The sequence below is a fragment of the Ammospiza caudacuta genome, chromosome 1, assembly GCF_027887145.1.
Source record: "Ammospiza caudacuta isolate bAmmCau1 chromosome 1, bAmmCau1.pri, whole genome shotgun sequence".
NCBI classification, from domain to species: domain Eukaryota; kingdom Metazoa; phylum Chordata; class Aves; order Passeriformes; family Passerellidae; genus Ammospiza; species Ammospiza caudacuta.
The window spans coordinates 104,074,732-104,101,197 of record NC_080593.1 but is presented as its reverse complement, the minus strand read 5'-3'; the positions used below and the strand labels follow the sequence as shown (position 1 = coordinate 104,101,197).

General features: G+C 38.6%; 1 protein-coding gene across 4 annotated transcripts in view; it reads left to right on the top strand.

Moving 5' to 3' along the window:
• PTPRM (protein tyrosine phosphatase receptor type M) overlaps positions 1 to 26,466 on the top strand; it is a 442,137-nt gene that overhangs the window by 122,427 nt on the left and 293,244 nt on the right. For all 4 annotated transcript variants that reach the window (XM_058818601.1, XM_058818619.1, XM_058818610.1 and 1 more), the window contains exons 3-4: positions 12,033 to 12,298; positions 24,005 to 24,083. In XM_058818601.1, the coding sequence (XP_058674584.1) occupies positions 12,033 to 12,298; positions 24,005 to 24,083 (345 nt within the window). The remainder of the gene's footprint in view (positions 1 to 12,032; positions 12,299 to 24,004; positions 24,084 to 26,466) is intronic.

Below are 26,466 nucleotides of genomic sequence, written 5' to 3'. Positions count from 1 at the left end.
CTGCAGGAGTGGCACAGTGGGATGGATTCCTCTGGCACTGGGCTGCTCTGTGCTCCTCATACTGGGAAAAAAACAGCTGAAATGGGGATTGTCTCCCAGCAGCCAGGCACAGCTTGGCAGGGGCAGCCACCACAGGGAGGGGATGGAGCAGTGGCTGCAAACTGCACCCTCAGCCTTTATGGGAGACAACCCTGAAAGCTTCAGTGGGGAGTGAAATGGCTCCATGGGCAGCACAGAGAAGCAGAATGGTCATGAGGATGCCAGGCCAAAAGGACTGCAGAAAAGAGTAGGGTGATAGAAAAACTTTAATTTCAGTTTCCTATATTTTGACTGATGTCCATTTAAATCCAGAGGATTCTTACTGTCCTGTAAGTTTTGGCCTGGGATCTTTTAAATGTAAGACAAAGTCAACAGACAAGAAAAGTGCAGACATTTTTTTTATCTTTTAGGTTGGCTTCTGTTTGATTGTTCCTTATTCTGCAGCTTATTTAAAGTACCTTAAACACAAATTCCGCTTTCACAGTAGTGAAAACACTTACTTATCCCTCTTTTCCCTTTAAAATCACTCATGTGCCTGAATGTTATCTTCTGGATTAAATTCTGGGCTAAAAACAATAGTCAGGAGTTTAAGTCAGTGTTGTCCAAACTTTTCTTTGCTTGAGCGCTGCTACAAAGCCTTTAATTTTCTTGAAGACCACCAGCCACCTTCAGTATAAAATTTAATTCTTGAAAATACTGTGCTTTAATACAAATGACATTTCAATTAGCAATTTTTAATAAAGCTCTGAAATGTCAGGTTCCTGCAATAGCAGGATCTCAGAACTCCAGAAGGCATCCTGCAGAAATATTATGCATGTAACTTCTGAATTTTTAATCCTATTGAAGACAAATTAAGTATCTAAGTGTTTTCCTGAATGGTACTTAAGCACATCGTTAAGCCCTTGTGTTAATTAGAGTCTTATGCTTTCCCTTTTTGAAAAAAACCCACCTTGATTCTGTTGTTCTCTTGAATGACAATCTCAGTTCCTGGGATTGTGAGTCATGGAAACTGGAAGGCTTTTTTTGGTGATGAATCAGGCCCAAATTAATATCTTTAATGCATCTCTAGCAGACTGGAACTTGAAAATAAGTACATTAAACAGTATCCTCCATGGGACTGCACAGGCAAAAAGCCCAACATGAAGTTCATTTGGTAAATATGTAAACTATTATATACAGCAGTTAAATTATTTAGAGATGTTTTCTTCTATATTTAAGGTGGATAAAAGTAAAGACTAACTAGGACATAGAAAATACCCATAGTAATACAACACTTGAAACCAATTCCATCTGGGGCTTGGAAAAAGTCTCTTTAAAAGAATGAGAAGTGAAATTCCCATTTTATCAGTGTGCACACGGCTTTGGGAAGTCTGCCGGTTGCCACAGTGAAGGAAATGATTGTGTGAATAAACACAGATAAATTGGCAATCTGCACAGTATTCATTCTTTGTGATGTAGTTTGTGACGTAATCTCTCCTAGATAAGAGCCTTTAAAGATAGACTGTACTGTAGTGGTTAGCATGTCAAGAATAAAATAGCTGACAATGGATTTTTTTTCCTTCCTGCCAAGAAGGTGTTTTTTGCAAAAATTATTTTATTTTAGAACTGATGTTATGTTGAATGAATAGTTTAATGTATTCTTTAAGGAAGGCAATCTTTATGCTTTAAATATTTTTTTTAATTTGTCATGTAGTGAAACTCTTTCACATAACTTATACCTTGGAAAACAAATACATCTGTATTTTTTGTTTGCTTTAGACTTTGAAAATCAGGAAGGAAAAGAAAATCTGAATTCCTAAGATATGTCGTTCTTCTCTTTGTCATTGCTAAGTGTAACAAGATCCCTAAGAGGAGAAAACCTAAGTGAAATATTGCTTTGTATACCAATTTGTAGAAAATGCTGTCAGCTGCTTTTGTGGCAAAGGTATAAGTGCATTTAAAAATAAAAACCAAAAGAAACTGAGAAATGGAGGTATAATGAGTCTCTAATTCCTGTACAAAGTCAACTAAGGCAATATTCCAAGCTGATAAATGCACACACAGACAGGCATAAATCTTGGTGTAAACTAGTGTTAAATTTCATTTTAAAAGCAGACTGAATTCATGAGATGGGGGGGGGGGGGTTGTTTGGTTTGTGATTTATTTAAGGTGGAATTAATAGCCCTAGCTGGATATGCTATTCCATCAGCTTTAAAGCTTTCATATTGATACAGTATAGGTTGACTAAAGTGTATAACTTTCCCTGCAGGAAGTGCAGTACCTGATCCATTATGGCTTAAACTGTCCTGTAGTTGCCATGTGGTGCCTGTGTGCTGGTATAACAATGATTTCCTTTGGGACATGAGCTCAAAGTAAAGGTCCTGAGCCGTCCTGTTGCTCATCAGTGAAACACAGGCCCTGATGTGCTTAAAATTTTACTGAGCAAGTCTTGTCTAAGGTCTCTGAAGTGTTTCTGTGGAAGAAAAATGCTGTGAATACTAATCTGAAGTAATTTGTAGTTTAACTGGGGAAGAAAACCCACTGCTTGTGGTTTGGAGTCTCAATGAATGATTCAATTTAGAAAAACAGAGCATAAAAGTATGTTTTAGGGAAGCCAGTCTGATTGTAATTATACTGGCGAGCTTCTAATTTCTGAGCAAGGTTTTTTATGTGGAAGTAAAAGAACTGAGGCGACACATGGCCCATGCTAAGGGAGATGAGTGTATTGAACAGATGAGAAAAGATGGATGCTTTGATTCAAAAGAGGAGGGTAGAATAAAAACAAAACTCCACAGATCTACTGTAGATGACAATGCAATGCTAACCTACTCTTTTGAATAGATAAGGAATATTTCTTGTGAGTTATCTATATTCACAGTCATGAAACCAGGAGTAAATTACTTCAGAAACAGAAAAGCCCTTGAGGCTAATATGCTTCTGAAATTACTGATCTGTCCAGCAGGATTGCAGAAGGCTCCCTGTTACTGTGGGATTTAGTGCCATAGGCAATACAGTAGTATGTGTTTTCTGCCTTACATATCAGTGAAAAACTGTCAGAAATTTGAGAGAAATTCAGAAGATGCAGGTCTAGATTTCTATGTAGTATATTACTGCAAATACTAATTGTTGCAACAACTTACTAGCAGTTTACACACCTGATAGTATTATGGTGACAATTTGCTTTTATCAGTAGTTAAGAAATTAGTAATCAGGTTTCCAGAAAACACTTTGTGAGGAAAGTACAATGACAGTTAGCTTTCAAATGAGAGGTAACTTATTGCTTCGATGGTACAGAATTGGAAGAGTATACCATAAGTGTGATAGTTGGCCAAACGTTAACCTAGCAACCTAAAGCTGACAGAAAACTGTATCTCTATAAAAGTTGTAAAGCTCACTGTCTTCAGGCCTTCAGAAGCTTTTTACATTAACCTCTGTGTTTAACAAACCTTTCAGCCTGTCACTGGGCAGGGAAAAGAGTACCAATAGCACTTAACCCTGTTCTTGAAGATGATCCTTTTCAGATAAGCGTTACATGGATCAAGCTATGATCCCCTCTCCCCCAGCCTTTCTATGTTTAATTCTTCAAAGCTTTTATCTGAAAAATAACTGGTTTACCCCAGGAGCTCCCCTGAAACATGTTAAAGCTGATTCCTGCTTATCTCCTGAGTATTGTTTCTTAAATGCTGAATTGCATGGTTGAATGGTTTACAAAAATAATGACTAACGTTATTGGTGGTGCAGCAAAGAGAATGTGCTTAGAAAAGAAGGGAGACTTTCTGGGCGGCAGCAGTAATTGTTAGCATGTGCTGGTTAGTTTTACAGATACTTATCTTCTGTGACAGAACAACTGGCCCATGCTTTGAATGCCAAGTTATAATAAAATGCAAATTGATAGGGTAGGTGGCTCTTTGGAAAACACAGCTTGCCATTTTGTGTGCTGCTCTCACTGCATGTGCAGCTGTTAATGTGGGGACCAAAGGCAGGAGTCAGGTTAGATTGGGAAGGAGCAAGCATGAGAGAAATAGAAGGATAAAAGGATAAGTGAGTCTCATCTTGTGTACCTATCTGACAGCTCAGTATGCTGCTGAGACTCTGCCTGGTGCTTGATTACTGCAATCTGTCCTGTGTTCTTAGTAAACCCAGTTTCTACCCTCTTGTCCGTGGATGCACTCAGGTCTTCAGTGTGTGTGTGAGTGCTCATAAACTTCAAACCAAGCTAACCAGTGAGTGGGAGGTGAGACTTGAATGCTGGGAGCTGCTGTGGACCCATGGAAGTCAGGGGCCTTTGGGTGTGGGGGCCAGAGCCTGGGGAGGAGCAGGGTATGGGGTCCTCTAGCAGAGTGAGATTCCCCTGGGCTGGAGAGGAGGAATAGGGCAGGGCTGTCAGTGCTTTATGTGTGAGTGCTCAGTGTGTTCACAGGGATGCTGCTAAAGGCATTGTTTTTCTGTCTGTATTTGGTCTGTCTGGCCATCCTCCTCTCCTCTCCTCTCTTGCTGTATGTCTGCCTGCCTGTGCTGGGAGCGCCAACAGCTGGATCTGGGGCCATGGAACTGTAGCAGCCCTGTGTCTGTCAGGCGGGGAGATGAAAATGCACCCTGGTTCCTGAGAGTAGCCTAGATTTGGCTATTCTGAGCCTTTGTGTGTTTTTGTGTTTTTTGTTTTTTGTTTGTTTTTTTTTTTTTTTTTTTTTTCTGGGGTTTGTATAATTTCATTCCTTGCTAAGGAAGTTAAACAGCACCTAGTTTAACAGTGATGCAAAAAATCCAGCTAGAAGAACCTCATCCATGTTTACTAGGCCTTCTTCATTAACAGCTGCTTTGGTGTTCAGCTTTTAATACATGTGATGTATTTTCTTATGCTGCTCTAATGAATTAACTTACTATTTTAAGCACTTTATAGAAGTTTTAGCTCTTCAGCTTCTGTGGTTTCAGCAATAGTTGCAGTCTCCTTCAACTGTATGCCTAAAGGTTCGTTTTTTTTTTTAAAGCAAGGCCCATTTGTCTGTTACAATGTGGATTGTTACTATTTCTGTCCTTACCCTTTAATCCTTTATGTACTGCATCCTGTATTTTGACTTCCCTTACTTTTGTTCCGGGTAGATCTAGCAGATGTGCCTAGCAGACCTCTTCCAGTCTCAATGCAGGTACACAGGCTAAACAATCAAGCAGTGGAGCTGTGCCCTGTTAGGAACAAAGAAGGCAAGGAAACATCTGTGAATGTAGCCTCTGAGGCAGGGACAGAGCTTTTGTGCTGAACAAGTTCTATTCTGTTTGTGACGTTCAAAGCTTCGTCTCATTTCCTTTAAAACAGAAGGGCCATGGCAAAAAATTCTTCATGCACATACTGTCATTCTGTAAGTGACAATGAGTGGTTCAAGGTGTCCTTTAAAATAATTTTTTGTATGCTGTGGTAAAGTCCACAGTTGGTAATGGCATGCTTTTTGGTTAAGTTCTCAGAAGGGGAGAAAAATATTTCTTCTTTGAGAACATGTGGCCATGGGAGAAGCTTTTCCAGGGAACAATAGGATAGGCAGTAATAGATGTGCTAACTGGAGACCTTGCACTGGGGAAGTTTTTCTTAGAGTAATGGGGAGGAAACACAAAACTTGTCCAGACGTGATGAGAAGATTTTTCTGTTAGCTCAGAGGAAAACAATTAGAGTTTGTTGAATCCATAAGGGCTATTGAAGATGGCTTGTGTGCCAAGCAGGTCTGGAGGAAAAGGGCCCTTGTTGCAAAGATGTATTTGGGCAGAAAATGTATTTGTTTTCAAATGGCTATATTTTACTTCTCTCTCAAAAGAATCTGGGTTTTCAGAAAGAAGACAGTTTTTCATGTTCTAATAAAACATAATTTCTTTCAAGCCCTTTTGGTATTTTTTGGTGTGTTCACTTTAAAGAAAAGGTGCAGACAGATCTGTCTCAAAGCTCTAGCATGTTTGAAATCCAGTCACAGCATAAAAGTTGAAAAATGTTATAGCTGGTGAAATACATTAGGTCACCTTTAAAGAAATCCAGCTGACTGCATCATGAAGACTCTTGAGAGAATTTGAAGAAAACTTTGCATACCTTGTTGGCGAAGCTTTTTTTCATGTTTTAGAAATCAGTTCTCAGTCTTAGCAGTTTGTAGCATAATTCCCACTGGCTATAGAAAGGTACCGGTGAAGCTGCAGAGCACATGAGGATAGACCAAATGTGGGATGACAGAAATAAAAAAAGGACATTGCCCTGACTTACCTCTTTGAAACTCAGAAGGAGCACAGTTCCTTTAAAAGTGAAAAACTCTCCCAGGTAGTTGCACACTTGGGCTGCTGTGGGTTTTCTGAGTGACTGGGGCTGGGAAGGAAACCTTCCCCCTGTAGTGGTGCTGCTCCATTGCCTCAGGCCTGGGCTGCATCTAAGGTGGCTCTCCAGGGACAAGAGGAGTAGCACAATTCCTTGGAGATTTCATAGTCCACGCCACACTTGACTTTCTTTATCAAACAGATGGAAAATTACCTTGTAGATGCATTTCCTTTTATTCAGGCAAGTCAGGTTTCCTGTTATAAACAAATAAACTAACCAAACAGAAAACTTTCCAGTTGTGTTCATGAGTGGAATTGCAGTTCAAATGTGATCCCTTTTCCCTGCCCTTCAGAAGGTTTTATACAAACCAAGCATTAACTTTGTTCCATTTCAAGAGTAGTCTACTCTTTTTCCAACCTAAATGATTCCATGATGCTGGGACTCTGGGAAGATCCAGATTGTCCTCTAATTTTCATTACTTTCAATTAATTTTAGGTAAGTGTTTCAAATATATACCTACTCCCTGCTTTAGAATGCTCAACAAGAATTTTCCTGTTCCAGACCTGGGGAGATGCTGCTTTGTGCTTTAAAACTCTCCTTGGGTCTGCCTGTCCTCAAGTCTTATCTTACTTTGATTTCTGTTTTTCTTAAAATGCAATGATTGCTTCAGAAATTGAATTTGAAACTTGAGACAACTCTATCAGAGTTTATGCATACACAGTTGTTTTCACTAATAGCTTGTGAACTTTATATGTCCCTACTATACATTGCATGCTTTTTTGCAAAGAGATAATATTAGTTATGTAAGAAGTAGCCTTCAGAATGTCAGTGCGGTGTTTGAAAATGCAGAGTACTCGTGAAGAAAACAGATAAACAGATTACTGGATGAGTAGTCAAAATCAATAAATATTGAAAAGGATTGATTAAACAAACAGCATTCAGAAAGCAGCGTTTGTTTTTTATATACTGGCTATTGGAAAAGGGGCTGCAAAAAATACAGGATTCAGAAATACATGATTTTATGTCCAAACTTGATCAAAGCAATTTCTAACAGAGTTATGGGAGATGTGTCTGTGCATCTGAGATGAGGAAGAATTTCAAGAATTGAATTTAGTGAAAGAATTATAAGGCTTATTAGTCTTACTAATTGCTTGGCTAAAACAAAGCGGGCATTATGGGTAGAAGTGAATTGATCTTTTTAAAAAATACACAGCACTTATGGTGGATTTTTAATGGATTTTTTCCAAGAGTTTGAACAGTTGCAAATTTGGAAGATAAACAGCTTGAAAGTTGAGATTAATGATGTTTTTAGGATGGGTAATAAATAATGATTGAAATTACTCTGTTAAATTTGAGTAAATATTGCTCAAAAGAAGACTTAAAATTCACTTGGCGACAGTAATGGTTTGTAAGTTAATGAGCAGAACTGATGGGTGTTAGCTGAGGCACTGAAGGGAAGTCTCTCAGCTGCTGTGTTTTGGGGCACCTCATTGTGCCAGTTCAGGGGTGCCAGCGTCTCTGATGTTTGTGTGCACGTACCTACTGGGTGATGTCTGGAGGTGGTGCATTTGAATTAAAGTTCCAGCTTCTTTAGGTGGTGCTAGTCATGCTTTCAGAGTTACAGCCGCCCTGTAATTTTCAAATGTTACCGGAAAATGTTTTTTCCTTTTTCTATAATATTAGTAAATAGTAAGAAAAAGTACGCAAGAGAGAACCTGTTTTGTTTGCAAGCTTTGGGAGTTAAAGTGTAAGGTGGACTGTTCCTAAATTCAGGTCTTTTGCTTTCTGCAGTACTTCCAAGGTGGACTGTATAGATTTTTGTTTATGGAATACAGTAAACAAAAGAACACTTTTGAGTTTCCCTTGTCTGAAAGTGGTACTCATTATGCTTGAGCCTCACAATTCATCAGCTCATGCACTGCAGTTCCAGTGTCTTGAACAGTTCCACACTTAGTCTTGGGCAGTCAGAGAGCTGCAATCTCTTGTGAGTGATGGCTGTAGGGTTTGCTGGCATTTAGGGAATGCTGTTCTGCTAAAAAAAGTGACCTTTTGTATGTATCTTCCAAGCCTTTCGTTGATTCTATGAACTGCCCAGTCACAGCATTTATGAGACCTGTCTGCACCTCACGGGTGTTTTGTTAATAAAGTGATACATAGATTATCTGTTTTTAAAATCAGGCTTTTTGCTCTCTATCATTTAGCACATTTTTCAAATATTGGAGAGTCAAAATCAACCAATAGTAATGTCTAAATAAATTACTCTAAATAAAATACTCTTTTTAAAAAATTATTAGGAAGATAATTTGTCCTCAACCATGTATAAGACTGGTGAAAAATCAACAAAGTAACTTTCTTTCCTCACTAGTCCCATTTCCTTATGCATGAAAAATGGTACTGCATTCAGTTTTGTTGTGTTTGACATTCCCAGTATAAAAAGGATCTCTTAACAAGGTGAGGTGTTATGATGAAAACTTGCAGAATGACTGGAAAATCTCTTATGCCATTCCTATCATTTTTTGTAGAACAGTATGTTGCTTTTCCAGTTGTCAGATTTTATTTTTTAAACTTTTTGGTTTTTTTTTTTTAGTTCTTCCACTCTATCTTTTTGACCATCTTTTTGTGTCCAGTATTTCACAGAAAATGTTGATTTATGCTAATGAAATGACCAGTATATTTAATTGCCTGTTTACTCTGGAGCAAATCGGTATTTTCTTTTTTCAAGTATTGCATCTTTTTAGAATGAATATTTACATAAACCAAATACCTGCTGAATTTTACTGCTGAACCAATTTTCAATGAGGAATTGTAAACAGCAGCAGTGACTTGAGGATAACCACTGCTTTGTTGATTTAAATGCCTTAGCTATAATGATGAAGTACATGTGATTCAGCAGGGTTTTGGACTTAAGAATCCTGAATTTAATGAATGATGAGCGCCATTAGGTTTTACTATATTGCATGTAGTGCCTTTACATAGCCCTATGTAAAGGGCTGAGGAAATTATCATCCACGTGTTTAAACATGGAAGTACACTTAGAGAAACTAAATAAGTGTGATAAAATGAGTGTATTTATAGTAAGACATGCACTTGCTATTTCTTCTTAGGAACGAGTACTCAGTTGATTATAATTTTACATGATTTCTTGTGGAATCCTTCAATTCTGGCAGATAACTGTTTGCTTGTATATGCCAGTGTATCCTTTCAGTTATTTTTAATATGTATTTATGTGCCCCATATGTGAGACGCTGTTCTGGAGAGCTGATCCACTGTCAGAAAGTATGCTGTGGGGCTTTTGTTGTTTGTTTGTTGGATTGATAAGTTTCCATGTAAAAAATCCTGCCAGTTAATTTTTAGTGAATTCATAAATGCTTTTAAGTATTGCTCTTATAACTTAGCAAATTATACCCATTTAAGCAGTTTATATTTTAAATGTAAATAAATTAATTGAATGGCAGAGCACGTACTAGTTGATGGAAGGAATATTAGCTTCTTTCCTGCCTGTTTTAAGAGGAAAAAAGCATGTGCAGTGACTTCTGTTTATGTTACTAATGAATAAAGGTTTTCCCAATATATTATAGTAACAGACCGTGAGTTAAATACAGAATAACACCTTTTAGGAAGTAAAATATTTATAGTCCTTTGTATTAAAAGAAAGTTCAGTTTTTGTCAATTTTATGAACTTGTCTAGAAAGGAAATTTATACTTGATAAATAATTTAAATTCAATAGCAAAACTACTATTACTGAATAGTTAAACCTATTTAACATAGAGATACACTCTGGACAAAGGTTCTCCAACATTCCATTTCAAGAAGTGACTTGCATCTCATTAGAAGGTATCATCACCCATCAAAGTAAGAAAAAGGAAAAAAATTAAAACTTGGTTTCTAATAACTATGTGGCAAGTGTGTGTGTACTTACATTTTTCTAAGTACACTTAGCTATGCATTTGTAGCAGGGATCTATAACATATCCATTTCTGGACTTATGAAAAATGCAGGGTTTAAATTATCTCATGCATTTTATTGAAGTGTTTTCTTTGCAGAGTAGATACTGAATTTTATTTCCTTCTATGATGTCATAGGTTATCTGTTAATAGAATTCTTTCCTTTTCATTTTTTCAACCCAGAAATATGAATGCCTCAGAAGTCATGTTGCATTTTTCTAACATCTGTACGGTCTTTCAAATTCCTTAGTCCTGCAGCATGAATATTTTGAAGGTACACTTCAATGGAACACATGAATAGGCACTAAAAAATAGAGTATAAATTGACTAGCTGCTCGTGTGAGAGTTGGTTGAATGTGACTTTATTTGAATACTTTTACATTTTTTATTTGCTGTTTTAAGTTGTGATCATAATATAAAATTCAACCCCAGCTTTATTTTTTTTTTTTACATGTAAAGCTTACTGGTTTACTTGAATTTACATTTGTTCATTCTTTTTTCACCTTTTGAAGACAGGAGACAATTGTCACACTTAGTCCAGTAGGTAACTTGTGATTAGCTAGAGGAAGGTTAAGGGATTGAGAACATTTTAGACACTCTCTGCATCACATACTGCAGAGTATGTGATCATCTGAACACATGAAATTCTCTTAAATTTCATTGCAACTCTTGTGGTGTATTGACCCTGACTGGACACCAAGTGCGCTCTCCTTCATCCTGGTCTCAACTTCACTCTGGAATTTTCTCTCTCTCCTCCCTTCCAGCAGTGCAGAGAGACAGCTAATGGATCAGTTCATCACATGTTGTCTCTGCCACTGCTTCCTCATCAAGAGTCAGACTCCTCACAGTCTTCTCCTGCTCTGGCGTCTCTTCCCACAGGATGCAGTCCTGCAGGCGCAGATTGCTCCAGCATGGGTCCCACACCAGGTCATGAGTTCTGCCACTAAACCTACTCCATTGTGGGCTTCCCACAAAGTCACAGCCTCCCTTGACCATCTGGTTGAGCTGGTGTGGGGCCCTCCCCAGGCTGCTGCAGGTGAACCCTCTGTGGACTCCATGGGCTGCAGGGGCCAGCCTGACTCACTCAGCACCTGGCCTGCTGGGGAATCTCAGCTCCAGCGCCTGGAGCACCTTCTCCTCCTCCTTCTGCACTGACCTTGGTGTCTGCAGGGCTATGTCTCACGTATTCTCAGTCCTCTCTTCAGCTACAATTTTGAAGTTTTCTTTTTTTCCCCGCCTTTCTAGTTACATTACCCCAAAGGCTCTGCCACCATCCCTGATGGGCTCGGCAGTGGGGCAGGCTGGCTTGGAGCTGACTGGCACTGGCTCTGTAGGACATGTGGGGAAGCTTCTCACAAGAAGCCACTCCTGCAGCTCCCCCACTACCACAACCTTGCCAGGCAAAGCCAGCAGGGACTCTGCGTGTACAAGCACTCAGATAGCTGAGACCTCCAGCTGATTCTGTACCACCATCTGTAGGTTTATTGCAGTGCATAAAACATTGCACTTGGGGGCTTTTTGTCTCTTTCAGCATTTGGGGCTTTTTGTCTCTTTCCTTCCCCACCTGTAGAATAGAGATATTAACCAGCTTTACAAAAGATTTTTGAGATTCTGCAAAAGAAATTTGAGATCAAATACCTACCAAATGCATATTACTCTTATGTTAGTAGAAGCAAAGAAAAATGGTTGAATTATTATTATTAAATTATGCTTTAGTTACAGATATTAGCATATTAAGAAGAGAAAAAATAAGGAAGAAATTGAATCAATCACTTTGTTTTTGCAGGTTCTTTCATGTTGGTGAATACATCTGGAAGATTTTCAGGACAGAAAGCTCACCTCCTGATGCCCCATCTGAAAGAAAACGATACACATTGTATTGATTTTCACTATTATGTTTCAAGCAAGAGTGGAGCTAGCCCTGGCACTCTGAATGTATATGTGAAGGTTAATGATGGTCCTATTGGTAACCCAGTCTGGAACACGTCTATCACTGGCACTTGGAGCAGAGCTGAGCTGGCAATTAGTACTTTCTGGCCCAATTTTTATCAGGTATGTCTTACTTTTTATGAAATTTTGTCTCTCGTAATAGCCATCTGGTTCTTAATCCTCATTTTAACTTTGAACCAAAATAAATTTCCGTATATCTAGTTGATCATCGTCTTAATCACATTTTTGTACATGATGCTAAATGTTTGTTTTTACATGCATATGGCTGTGTTTATATGTTTATGTATATTTATAGAAGTGTGTGAAACATGCTCTAAATCTGGATGAACTAATTAGAGTGAATAAATCCAGAAATTTTGCCATTGATTTCAGTCAATTAACTGTTTCTCTGTAATAAGTTCACTCATTCTTTCAGTTCCACAGGGATGCTGGAATTGAACTCCAGTAGATTTTATTACAGTCCAGTCTTCAAGTTTGATTTATATCAGCAATACTTGTTGCTTTAGAACCTCCAGAATCCTTTGAATCCTCATTTCAGGTCTTAGTGCTGAATGCAGTGTCTATTGGTCTAGTAGTAACGTAAATATAATAGTAGCTGTCATAGGAATGGGATTTTGAGTGCATCCTAAAGATTCAGTGGAATTTCACTTGACAGTCTCTTAGGATGCTGCTTTTTTGTAGGAAGGTTTAGATTATACAGTTACTTACTGCTCTATGGTAGTTCAATGTTTTTCCTCCTTCTTCCTGTGAAAATGCAGTCTATGTCTCCACAAACAAGTAACTTAGTTTAAAATAAGAGCAGACCAGTAGCATAGAGGTGTTACTGAGCCTCCTGCATCTTCACTTGAAGTTTGGAAAGTTTGAATTTTATTTGTTTGCCTGTACTGAATATTGTCACCATACTTGTGGTTTGAAGCTTTCTGAAGAAAAGCCATCCTAAAGATGACAAGTTCCTTGACTGTAGGCATCCTTAGGAGGTACAATCGTGCTCTTCCACCATGCTGTTCCAGAGTGGGACTCCCTGATTCCCACAGCAGTGCCCAAGGTACTAGTGTCACACGTGGCAGAGTCTTGTTGCAGTTCCTGCATTTGCAGTCTCAGGTAACCAGGTATTTGTTGTCCCATCATATTCTAATGAAGAGTTTGGCAGTGTCCACTGCAGGTATTCTGGGAGGCTGCAGTGGGATCCTTTCTGTGGCTGCAGCATCTGTCTTGTAAGGATGTCTCAAGTGAACTGAATCTGTCCTTTCTGAACCCTTTTTCATTTAAGTAAAAAATGCTGAAGAACTTTCTGGAGTCTTTTTTCTGATTGTTTCATCCACAATGAAACAGACAGTCCTACTCCAAAAGATAAGTTTGGAGGGCCAGGAACATTTTACTTTTGGAATGTGGGATGCCTGGCAGTGGATGCAATACTTACAGACCCAAAAGAGCACACTTGCGCATTTCTTCTTGCCTCTGATAGTGTGCTCCTAGGTTAGGTCTGCATTTGCATCCAATGTACTTCCCAAGATTCCTAGGAATTGCTGCAACTGCATTGTCAGGACTTCTGGAGAGTATTCAGGGAAAGCTTATGGACATCTCAGCAAACTTCATGATGTGGATCTTTTATATTTATGTGCAGTCTTGGTGAGGTGATACTCTTGTGCCTTTTTGAGAAGGATGGGTATATTGGCAGAGCTGAGGCTCACTTCAGCTGTGTGGGAGGAGCTGTGTGCTACCTGTCAGCATAAGGCTGTGTCTTGATCGCAAAGTCTGAGCTTTGTTTTGTCATACACATCTCTCAGGGTGGAAGGGCAGTGTGTATTTTGTTTCCTGTCAGGGTTCAAGGAGGGTTTAGATGATGCTTTCTGTCATTTGGTTTAGTTTCAGGTAGTCCTGTGAGGAGCAGGGAGTTGGTATCAGTAATCTTCAAGTGTCTCTTCCAGCTCAGGACTCCCATGATTCTCTGATCTTACATCAAGACCTGATGTTACCAATCTGATGCCAGTGTTGAGAATGCCTTCCTGTGCTGCCGAAAAGCCTTTCTGTCTTCACTGAAATATTGAGAACCAGTCTGTGTTGTTAGCCTCAGTGGATGGTGGGAGAAGAGGATAGAGCATCCCACAGACCATTTTGTGGCTGACACTGGATATAACTCAATGGCTAATAATGTGGAATTTACTGGAAGATTTGTGAACATGGTGTTCAGGAGTATTCAATACTGAGTACTGCCCAAGTCTGAAATATTCCCATTTATATAGTGAATTAGAGGAGCTTCCAGCTTTCTGCCTTCTGAAAGGAGTCTGGTTTTTGTGCAGCAGGACTGCTCGGGAATCAGCAGTCAGTAGAGAAATGTGTTGTGCTTCAAAGTCTCACTCGAGTTCTGAATCAAAAGGCTGATGTGGACAGGAGAATTTTAATAGAAGCCTTGAGTCTGACTATTAATTTTAAGGTAAATTAATGTATTCTTAAAAATATACAAAGCTTCTGTCAGTTTCAAGTGTTATTACTAATCTTTTTAACAATAATCTGTCAGATTTCTGACAATATGATACATATGGTATTTGGCCATAGAAACAGAAGGATAACCTTTCCCATCTTCTGTTTCCTCAAGACCTGCCTGCTGGACTGTTCACCCTTATTTGTAGGTGAACCCTTACGTGCTTGGATGAGGTACTGCAGTTCAGGTGATGTATAATAGATGCCTAAGCCTGTCTGTAATGGATTCCACGTGCTCTCCTTCCTGTTGGAAATGTTGACATTTTTGCATAATATTTCTTTCACTGTGGAGTATAGTAGGTAATTTTCTTTGCATTTGCTGCATATAGTCTGAAATAATACCTGGTTAGGTACTGCAATTTAGCTGACGTGCCAAAAGATCTTATGCTATGTTAATATCCATGGCAGTGCAGGGAATCAGTGTTAAATACTGTAGCTTCTCTGGTTTCATTGTAAATAAGCTCATTTATTCTCGAGGAAGTGCTGTCACCATTTTAAGAGCTTACAGTTAATTGTCTTTGTTTTTGGTTGCCTCCATTCTCTCAGAGATCTGTGATGCAATTTCCTCACTTGAGTGCTGACATTTGCTATTTTTCATTGTTTCTGAACTCCTTTCATCAGTTTTCATGCATTTTCTTCTTTATAGAGTTTGTTGTGGGGGAAGACAGGTAGTTAGCTTTAAGCAGCTGGGAGAAGGGGGCAGGAAGAGGAGAGAGGGTATATGTGAATGTTGTGAGAGCGTGGCTCCAAGTTGGGTGGCAGCTCAGGTGGCTGCAGGAATAGTGGGGAAGGCACAGGACTCATCTGGTAGGTATATAACATAGTACCAAGTCTGTTTCCTGAGCTACTATACATTTGAGTCCAAAACTGCAACCTCCTTTGGCACAAATGCATGTGTTCCACACAAAACCTCCAGAATGTACAAGACTTCCTCCCATTGATTTTCTGAGTTTGTCTGACCTTGCTGAACATAATTAAGAGAAATCTCCTAAGAAGATTTTTAAGGAATGATGGAGCCCTTTTTAACTTTTCTTATATGAATGTTGGTATCTTCCCAATGAGTAATCTCTAAGAGAACACATAACGTTAAGGGACAAAGCAATGTAATTGTCTGATTGTCTTTGTTGTGTTGTAAATCACATGATCTGTGTAGCCATCCACATCTGTGAATGTTTTCTAATTCCATTCCCTTAGCAAAACACCTGCAAGATATCTAGATGGAAATGAAACCAACATGTACTACAGAAATGTGAAAACAAATTATATATGATAACATTTCAGAGTTATAATATTTATACAATTCAATATTTTTTCAAACACAGTGTGTTGTCTGTTTTGCTGTTGAAAAATGTAGGCAAAATGGCTCCCACTAAATGGTAGCTGACTACAAATCAGATTATGTAGCATGGAGTGAATTTTTATCCAACTTCTAAAGATTTATTAGTTTAAACCATGTATTGCAAGCGCATACCAGGAAAGTGCTTGAAAGATTTAATAATTAACAGTAGTTTATTATTGGAGCACCAGCTGTCCCAGCTTCTAAATATTTTTTGGGTTGGATTTCTATTTAGAATCGACTCATTAGAAAAAGTCTTTGAACTAAATAATTAATTCCTTTTAATGCACCCGTTTCTTTTTGCCAGGTAGTTAGTTGTGGATGTTGCACACCATAGGTAAGCTGTACTGCATATATATCACAAATCACCATTGCAACCTGCCTGTAACAACATTAATTGTTGATTACTTGCTGGTTATTTAAATTGTCAAGCATTCTGACAATTAAGGATATATTTAATTCTGTAATTAACAATCTTCTAAGTACTACTGCCTAACATTTGCCATTGATTTAGCATATGTCTGCACTGCTGTCCAGTTAGTGATAACAGTGTGCTTGCAGTAACATGGGTTCAAGCTGCCAAACACCTTCTGAGTCCAAGACAATCAGCACAGCTTGTTCTTTTCTGCTGCGCCTGCTGGTCTCTGAGCTATTTGTTTCAAAGTAGCTGATGTATTTCTGCAGGTACCAGTCTTATTTCTGTTTTATAAAATCGCTTTAGGAGTGCTCCCCTGAGGAAGCATTGCCTTCCTCTTTTTAACACTGTGCCCAGGAGAAACTGTTTGCTTTACTGAGCTATTGTCTACTTGGTGCATCTTAAGCAAGAGCATCGAGGAGTTTATCGTGCCTTTGGAGACAGCCTGCAAACAAAACAAAGCTTCACATGATTCCTAAGACCTTCACCCTCCTCCTAATTTGAGTAGAATTAGAATGTACATGGAAAAAAGAGAATTGAACTTTACATAGATTTTGCTGGTAAGTGGTAAGATTGTTTTTAGATGCTTGGGGAGCAGTCTCAGTAGGTTGAGAGGCTCTAAAATTGATGCTTTGAGATACAAGTCATGAAAAGGCTTCTCTTTTAGTTGAGGAGAGGGTGGCAGGGATTTTTGGCATGTGTTTTTATTTTCTTCAATGTTTTCCTGTATTTTCTCATTTGGATTTTTTAGCAGGAGTAGAATGGTAGTTTCAGGGTTGTTTTTCCTAGATTAGTTAATAATTAATAATAATTAGTAGTATTTAAAATAAATTTTATATTTTAGAAGTGTTGATATTTTGGAATATCACAATATGCAAAAGCTACTACTGAGTTGAGTCTGGTGAGGGGTTTGTGTTCCTTGCTTCTAACCCTTCAAGCAAGTAATTTAGCACAGCACCACTGCAAGTCACACACCATCTCCCTATCAGTTTTTATATTTTGAATTATTTGCTTTGTACTTTCCTGGAAGTCAGTCATGGCAGCAGTGAACTGAAACAAATCTTGATTAAATAAAACAACAAACACTACAGATTTAAAATCCAGAAATGGAATTGAAGGGATTAAAAATAGCTTCCAGTACAGTAACATAACTGTCTGTGCCACTGCACCATTTTTAAATGTAAAGTCCTGTGAAGCTGAAGTGAAAAAATGGGGTAAGAGCCTGGCAGTAATTCCTGATCCTTTTTAGTAAGGACACAAAGGAGTTACATTGGTATCACTTCACAGAGATGAGATTTACCCTTCACCATTCTGACACGTTCCCCTGTAAATTGGGAGTTTAGGGAATAAGAAACAGCAGATCAAACCTAACTTTTAAAATCTGGACTTAAGCATACATTTGTTTCATAACCTGCTTTGTACATGTTTGGCTTGGAGTTTGGCTCATGCAGGGTACTTAAATCCTCATCTAGGACAGAGCATTAAGCTTTTTGTGCAGTAAAAGTCAGGCTCACATTCTCATGTGTTGTGTGTGTTGCATTCAGCTGCACACATACAGTTCCCGAACTGTGCTTTGAACTCCAAAGAAACTTTGAAATGCATATTGCATTTGGAAAAACAACCTGTGTCAGGCATCTTAAATAGCTCTTCTTCATTGACTTATGTGCTTTGGGAATAACTATTTTGAGAAAGATGCACCAGGGCAAACAACATACCTAAATTTAAAAACCTCCAGCAATCTAAAAATGGTCACAAGTATGGAGGCATGCATTTTTTGTCACAGACACAAGGCTCTGTTGTTTGCTCCTGTCCCTTGTTCCTAAACCAGAAAAGCATTTGGGCCTTCTGTAGAGAAATACAAGACAGCAACTGGTTTAAAAACAGAAAGAGAAGTATAAGATTTAACAAGCCTTAATGTCAGGAGTTCAGTTTTCAGGCTGGCTTGCTTGTTTCTTTGTGGTCTCAGATTGGCAGCAGCCACCAAAATGTTGTTTCATGTGCTTGAGTGCAGGTGTGAGGGCCACATGGTAGACATGTAGGAGTGGGAGGTGGGGAGGGAAGTGGCATGGAGCAAATTCCCAGCCAGGGAGGCCTGAACACAATTCAGGTAGCCCACATCAATAAGCTGTGATGGACCTCTGTGGGGCCTGGGAAAGGACCAGGTCAAGAACCTTCCTCCACATGGCTTTGATGAGAAAGCAGTTGCTGCTGTTGTGGTAAGGCAGGTAGTCCTAAAATGAATCAGAAAGGAGGGAAGAATTGAACCCACAGGGTACAAGCCAATTTTCTAGATAGAATGGTTCCCAATGCCAGTACAGTCAGAGCAAGGTGCTCTGTGCTGTAAAGCAGAGCAGGCAGAGAGGAGAGCGCAGTGTGTGATGCAGCACTGCCTGCTCACTGGGGAGGCAGGATTGCAGCCTGAGTTTAAGCAGCTTGCTTGGTACTCCTTTCTCTTTCTTGTTTTTCCAAAGTGCTATTTTTAGGTCGTGTGAAGCACGGTGTTTATATTTGGTGCAATCTGCCTTTTGACTGAAAGTGTTGTAATTTTGCAGCAACAAAGGCAGGAATTTACAGAGTGAGGTTGTGTGGCAACAAAACCTGTTTATTTCTATTGTTCTTTGGAACAAACGAGTTATCTTGAGTCGCACATTTTCAGCAGTAAGCATTTATGTTGGTGAGCAGATCCACTTTCTTTGTTCGTATGTAGCAAGGGGAAGTGGCAGGAATGAAAAGCTAATTTTGCTCTTCAGTGAAGCAGGGAGGATCAGGGACAGTGCAGTGCTAAGCTGCTTCCCTGATTCCTGTTTGGCAGGCATGCTGCAGGGAGAATGGTGTAAAACAGCTCTCAGGGCAGTGTTCTGCAGTTTTTCCTGAGCAAATGAATTCTGTGTTTTAACCAGTTGTTTCCGGACTGATAAGGTGGTGGAATAATAGGCAAAACATCCAAGGGCTGCCCAGTCTGACGTTACTGGAGTGTTTTCTCTGTTTTGACTGGAGTCTTTTGTATTGCCTGCAGGTGTTGCATCAGCCATGAGAAAAAGCTAAGTTTGGAGGTGGTGGTAAAAAGTTTATGTTTACAGGCCAAGCTACTTTTCAAATGGAAAATTATCGAGAAAATTAGATGTGAAATAAGTTTCTGGGTTTCACTCTTAGTGAATTTACTAAGGAAACTGATCCAGATTTGTGAAGAATCTTGACGTCCCTATTGTAAGGTTTTCAAGGCTACCAGAAGTGTTTCTCAGGTCTCTCTCTCACAGTGTGTAGCACTCTTACTAGGACTTTAAGAAACCTGAAACCTTGACCCTACGTAGGATCAAATTACTTTTTTAATTGAAAAAGGGAAAATGCGTAGTGAGCACATATTTCAGCCCTTAATCTTCAGTCATCAACTCAAATAAAATACTGAATTTGTATACAGCAGTTGATAGTATTTCACAGCCTGTGAACCAAAGAGGGTTATTTTGCTATACTTGGAATAAACTGTCATGCTCATACAATCATAGAGTGATTTAAGTTGGAAGGGACCTTAAATCATCTAGCTGCAAATTCCTGCTATGGCTGGGGCACCTTCCATGAAACTAGGTTTCTCAAAGCTCCATCCAACCTTTATTTGAACACTTCCAAGGGTGTGGGGCTCAGTTTCTCTGGTAAACCTATGCCAGTGTTTCACCACCCTCAAAGTAAAGGTTTTCTTACTTATATCTAATCTAAATATCTTCTCTTTCAGTTGAAAGCCATTGCACTTTGTCATATCACTATGTGCCCTTGTGAAAAGTCCCTTTTTTGCTTTCCTGTAGGCCCCTTTTAGGTACCGAAAGGCCCTAGAAAGATCTTCAGTATGTGTTTATAGATGCACCTGTAATGTGGTATCACATAATGAGACAAAGTTGAATGGAGCTCTGAACAATCTGGTCTAGTGAAAGGTGTCCCTGCCTGTGACAAAGGGATTGGAACTAGATGACCTGTAAGGTCCCTTCCAGCCCAAGCGATTCTGTGATCCTGTGATCCCTGGAGCCTTCTCTTCTTGAGGCTGAATGACCCCAGGTGTCTAAGCCTCTTCATAGGGGAGGTGCTCCACCCCTCTGACCTTCTCTGAACTTCCTTCAACAGGGTTTCTGCCTTCCTTGGGGGCCCCAGAGCTGGATGCAGTACTCCAGGTGGGGTCTCACTGAAATGGAGTAGAGGGAGAAAATCATTTGCCTTGACCTTTTGGCCATGCCTGTTTTCATCCAGCCCAGGATGCAATTGGCTTTCTGGGCTGCAAGTGCATGTGGCTGGGTCATTTTGACCTTCTCATCCAGCAGCACTCTCAAGTCCTTCTCATCAGGTCTGCTGTCATTCCATTCTGACCAGTCTGTATTTGTGCATATTTTTTCTTCTATATATGAACCAGTGTCTTTCTTTGACAGTGGTATGTCACTACTGGCTTTACTGCCTCTTTCTGTTCACTAAAAATGGCATATTCCATGTCAGAAGGGAGTACAAGTTACAGTTATTAAAGTTGGTATCAGTTTGGCTATTGCTTTTAATGGAAGCGTGATTTAACTGACAGTATTTCAATTTGTAATACTTTTCTTTGGAACATACTGTCTTTAATGTCAATTGTAATTCAGTTGTATGTCCAACTGGCATTTTCTTGATATGCTGCCTGGCTTTTTTTTGTGGAATGACACTTTTGGTCTTTTGTCTAGAGATACAGCAGGGTATTTTAAGATCAGTTGTTGAGTTTTTCTCTGCTCTTGTCATTGGCAGTTCTGATTCAGTTGTTTCAAGGTTGTAGTCTCTGCCTATGAACCAAAGGAATAGGAATCTACAAGCTTTTTTGGCTATGAGTAGATTGCAGTACTGAGGCCCTTAAAGCCTCTCAGTGAACCTGTAGCTAAGCTCCCCATTATGAATTACAGAAATTCTGTTATCTACTGAGATATTGCACATTTTCTAAAGCTCAGGTTATTGGTCTTGCTGGAAGTGAGGTAGTTATTTAGAAAAGACACTCCTATGCAGCATTTTAAAAAATAGTTAAGTCCCTATTATATGGCAGTAACATTTCTAGCAGAAAACTTCTGACTGGTTTGGCTGGCTGCTCCACAGGTGTGCATGTGCCAGTTCCTCAAGATATTTTTTAGAATTTAGCATATCTGAAAGTAGAGAACCTGAAAAAAATACTTTACTCTGCAGTGATGGGATCATGGATCCAGGTACGCCTTTCAGATGGCTTTGTGCAGTTGCTCTTATGCTGAGTGTTCCATAAGAAAGGGTTGGCTTTTAGGGGTTCTTTAAGTTCTATTTCAATAAAACCCAGAAAGTTAGTTGTTAATGTGTTTTTCTTCTTAACAGAGAATGCTCAAAGCCACTAGGGAATACAGGAAACAAATCAGTAACTATCCCGAGCCCTCTGTGTTTTTAGAGGCAGGTGTTTGCATCCACACCTACATTCATTTATCTCAGGGACTTACTTTGTGGCAGCATATTTCCCTGGGAAACTTTCCCATAATTTCTGAGATCTGGTTGTCTGCTCTCTGTTCTCCACTACCATGTTGGAATATCAGTGCCTCTACTGCAGGTTTCTGAGGCTATGCTGTGGTTCTCATGGTCTTTCAGATTTTCTGACTTTCAGATAGCTCAGTAGCTCTTCAGGAGGTGGAGCAGCCTCTGCCTTTTTTTCAAGGGCCTCAACAGAATTGGTTTTTTTTTTCAGAGCTTGTAACACAGATGAGGAATGTGTGATTTCTTGTGTCATATTTCTTAATAGAGTGAAATTATTGTTCTTTTTTCAAATTCAGTGGCTGTAAACAGGAGCTGCATTCTTGGGTCTTGCACTGCTGTTAAAACTTAGAGTTACTTAGTGTACATCATCTCTCTATTTCCTTTTCAAGGCTATTAAGATGAGGGTAATAATCATGGTTAGCAAAGTTATTTCAGGTCTCTGAATGCAGGTCATTCTTTGAGTCTTTGCTTCTTTATTCTTTAAGAACTTCTTCCCAGGATAGTGAAGACCAATTCTATCAGGCGATTTTCTTCTTTTTAGGAAAGAGATCCTTTGAAATTTTGAAAGGTGTTGCTCTGGATGTTCTACTAAATGCGGGGAGCTAAATCCATACCCTGTTCAGCCTGTTGCTGTGGATCAATAATACCAACTTCAAGAGTCAGTAGAGTGCCATCTGGCATTTAGAAAGCCAACTGAGCAACCCTTTTCTTGCAGAATTTGTTTCTGAAAAATTTCTTTAGCTGCATTTGGACTTTGCTAATCGACATCTTGTGTGGTTTTTTTTTTTCTTGCTGCATGATTCATGTAGTGGCAACGCTGGCACTTTAGGTTGAAATTTTGTGTAGACAGGAGGCAGAATGAATCAAGTATTTTTTTCCTTTTCAGCCATGTGGACTTAAGGCCATATTTACAGCAATTTTACTCCAGTGAGATTGGGAGGGAGAGATGGACAGAGGTTAGGAAGAAGAAATCTGGGAGAGAGCAACAGGTTGGTGTCCATATGTAGAGCAATGAAAAACAAGGGAGGAGGCAGAGGCAGAAGGGCATGAAGGTTTTTCTCGCTGCAAGGTTTGTTTTAAAATCAGAATTAGTGTTCTGAGATTGTTTATTCAACATCAGGAAATTGTGATCTATTATGGAGCTGTATGTTATCCTCATAACATCTTTACATTCTGTATCATTCAGTAAAGGGGTATGGTATATAGTGTGATCATCTGTTCCAAGGTTGAGTACAGCATATGTGTGAAAAATGGTTTCTAAACTTTGTCTTCCTCAAGGTGATTCCTGAGATCAGTTACACAAGGCAATTAGAGTTAACTTCCCAAGCAAAAGTGAAGTATTAAAAAAAAATAAAATCACAACCTGGATTTTAGCATGAATTTCTTGAGCATTGGTGTGGAAATGTACCTGCTGACATTACTGGCATATTTTCTTCTATTTAAACATTCTTGGGATGTTCAAAGCTAAGGCTGCCAAACTTTGGAGAGGTTTACTTTAGAGTGTACTCAGCTCAAATGATGAGAATGGTCCATTTATTTTGTGACCTATTTATAGCCGTTAAACAAACCGTGGCAAATGGATCTGCTTTGCTTAATTCACTGCAATTGGTGGATGATTAAGAAGCATGCAAAATACATTCCTAGAAATAGGTATGTTTGTGTCTGATACTCTGAAATTTCTGTATACTACAAAATTGTAATGTTTAAAATAAAAGCTGTTCATTTGCAAGACAAAGACTTTAAAGTACAGTACTGCTCTTAATACTTAAGGCATTTATTAGATAACTCCTTTGGCAGGCCACAGGAGTTATTTAATAAATGACCAATTGGAGAGATTGTTTATTTCTACTGTGAGCTATATGTGATCCTGCTTGCAAATCTCCAAAAATGATGTAAATGTGAAAAAATGTAATTTAAGTTCTGATTAATTTTAATGATGAGAGCAACACATTTTGAGGGTTTTATGATGGTGTTTTGTTTTCCAGATGTTCATAACACATTGAATTAGTTTGTGTTTTTCCAATTACAAACTATTTTTATATTCCCTGTGTTCCGAAGATGCTAACTGAAATTCTCTTCTGCTTCTCAGGTTGTTTTTGAAGTGGTTACTTCAGGTCTCTCTGGATATGTGGCTATTGATGAAGTGAAAGTTCTAGGGCATCCATGTAGTAAGTACCTATCTTGTGTTGTAAAGCCAGATCCCCTAAAATCAATGTGCTACTATGCTTTGATAAATGTGGAGCAAAAGATAAGGAAAACATCAGAAAACAACGCCACTGCCAAAAGTACAGGCTGAGTATGTATATGGAGTGTTGCTAAACATGGCATCATTGCACCTTATTGTCTTTAAAGACATCTCTATGCGCTCCTTGTGTGCAGCACTTAGCATGAGTCCCAAACCCAAACTGGCTCACCTGGCAGCTTCTTTAGAAAAAAATCACCAAATCATCATGATTCTGTGATTCTAAGATTTGCTGATGATTTCTCTGTCTGCATCAAAAATTCAGTGCAGCCACAAGCTGAGACATTAGTGAGAACAGATGAACACAAAAGTTTGACTATATGTAATTATTTTTTCCAAGGCTTAGAAGGAAGAAGCCTCAGCTGGCTGAGGACTGAGGCTTTGCTAAGCAAGGTTACTCAGGGTACTTCTCAAGGTTCATGGCTCAGTTTCTGCATTGTTTTACTTCTTCATGCTTCAGATACATTTCTTTATCTCATTGTTAAGGATATGTTATAGTTAACAGTTAATTATCCTCAAATGTCAATTCAAACTTTGTAAATTAAGCTTTAATATGGTAATCCAGATATTATTAAATATTAAATACTTAAATAAAACATTACTTCACATGTATGCTGTTTGTTAGATAAGGTATATTAAGATCATACATGAAATAGGAGGTTTTGAGCTTACTGACCAAATGACTGAGTGGGGAAGAAGACACCGATTTCTGTGTAATTGTTCCTCTTATATTGTGCTTGCGCATGCATTTGTTGCGGCTTTTAAGTAAGAGCTGTGATTCCAAATAAAAAGTGCTCTATCAGTTAGTATCAAAGCACCACATAAAAATGGTTTTAGTGTAAATGGCAGGAAGACACACACATTTCTTCAGATAGAGAGACAGTTATGCAGAATCAGCAGCTGTTATTTCTGAGTCACTTATTTCTAATAAACACTGCAGGCTCTCATGTTGTTAGAAAGTATAGGTGCTTCTGCACTTTGAATTTATATCCTTGGTTCAGGTAGGATAAGTCTGAAGCAGCATTTTAGCAGCTTAATAATTTTTTTTTATACAGATCTTGAGAGGTTTGATGCTTGCGTTTGTACCAATCAATTCCCAAAACCTGCAAATAATTCTTGTTAATGTGGAGACTGAGTTATAGCCCATAGCATGTAGAGTTCTGATGTGACAGTATTGAAATGCAAAAGCTTTAATGAAAAGTTCTTTGATGAAGTAATTAAAATGTTAGAAATTAAGACATCAAACCAGTTAAATTGTCTAAAGAAAATTGAAAAAGTGTGAAAATTGAAGTAAAACTACTGTCTAAAACTTTGTAAAGCTCATGATGATTTCTGTATATTCCCAGAAAAATAGTTCTGAAATTATTAACTCTTTAAACAAAATTGAAATTGGAGAAATATTTGATAGACAGTTGCCTAGGTAGTTCAAACAAAGACCAAGCAGAAAGCAGATTGTAGGCACATAGAAACTAAAGGAATGGGTTGTGGTAGATGGGCAGGTTTTTGTGTGTGTGTTTGTTTTTAAAACCCAATGCTCTTCTCCACTTAGGCCATACTTGGTAATTTAGAAAACTTAGTTTTTTAGAGTTAAGAAGACCAAGGGAACAGTAAAATCAGAAGGGGTAAAAGCAGATTTAAAAAAAAGTGACAGGTGAGAAATGGGGAACATACTGAAGAATTTTACTAGATATTCTCACATTATAGTTTCATAGGCAAAGAAGTGGATAATTTTGGCCTAAACTGTCTGCCCTAATTGGGGAATGTTTAAAGAAAAACAAAAAGGCCTTATTTGTATTAAATTTGCCGTAAGGATAGTTACAGAAATATTTAATCCCATATTTAGGTATTAATTGGAGCTATTTTATTCCATCTCGTCCTTCTTATGCTCTCTTGCACTGGATGTTTGGCAACTTTTCATGAAGCGATCTATTTATAAATTCCTTAAAAATACAATTTCTCCCAGTAATAAGGGTTTTTAAGAAAATATCATCAACTCTTTAAGTGGTCGTAATGCTCTGCTAGAAAATAGGTGTGTAGTTTGCCAGTCTACTGCTAGTACTAAGGTTTTGATGTTGAAAAGCAATGTTCAAAGCCTGGTTTATCTATTAGTGTAGACAGTGCAAGAAGTCTGCTTGTCTGCAGTAGCCTTTGAGTAGGTTGGGGAATATTATGCTTTAAATGATAGGTTTCTGTATCAAATATCTGTTTTTTTATTACATGCTTGATTCTTTTTAGTAAAACAAAAATAGGCTTACTTTTTTACTTCAGTGCAAATAATTGTTCAAATATCAATTTCAGCTTGCTTGTAG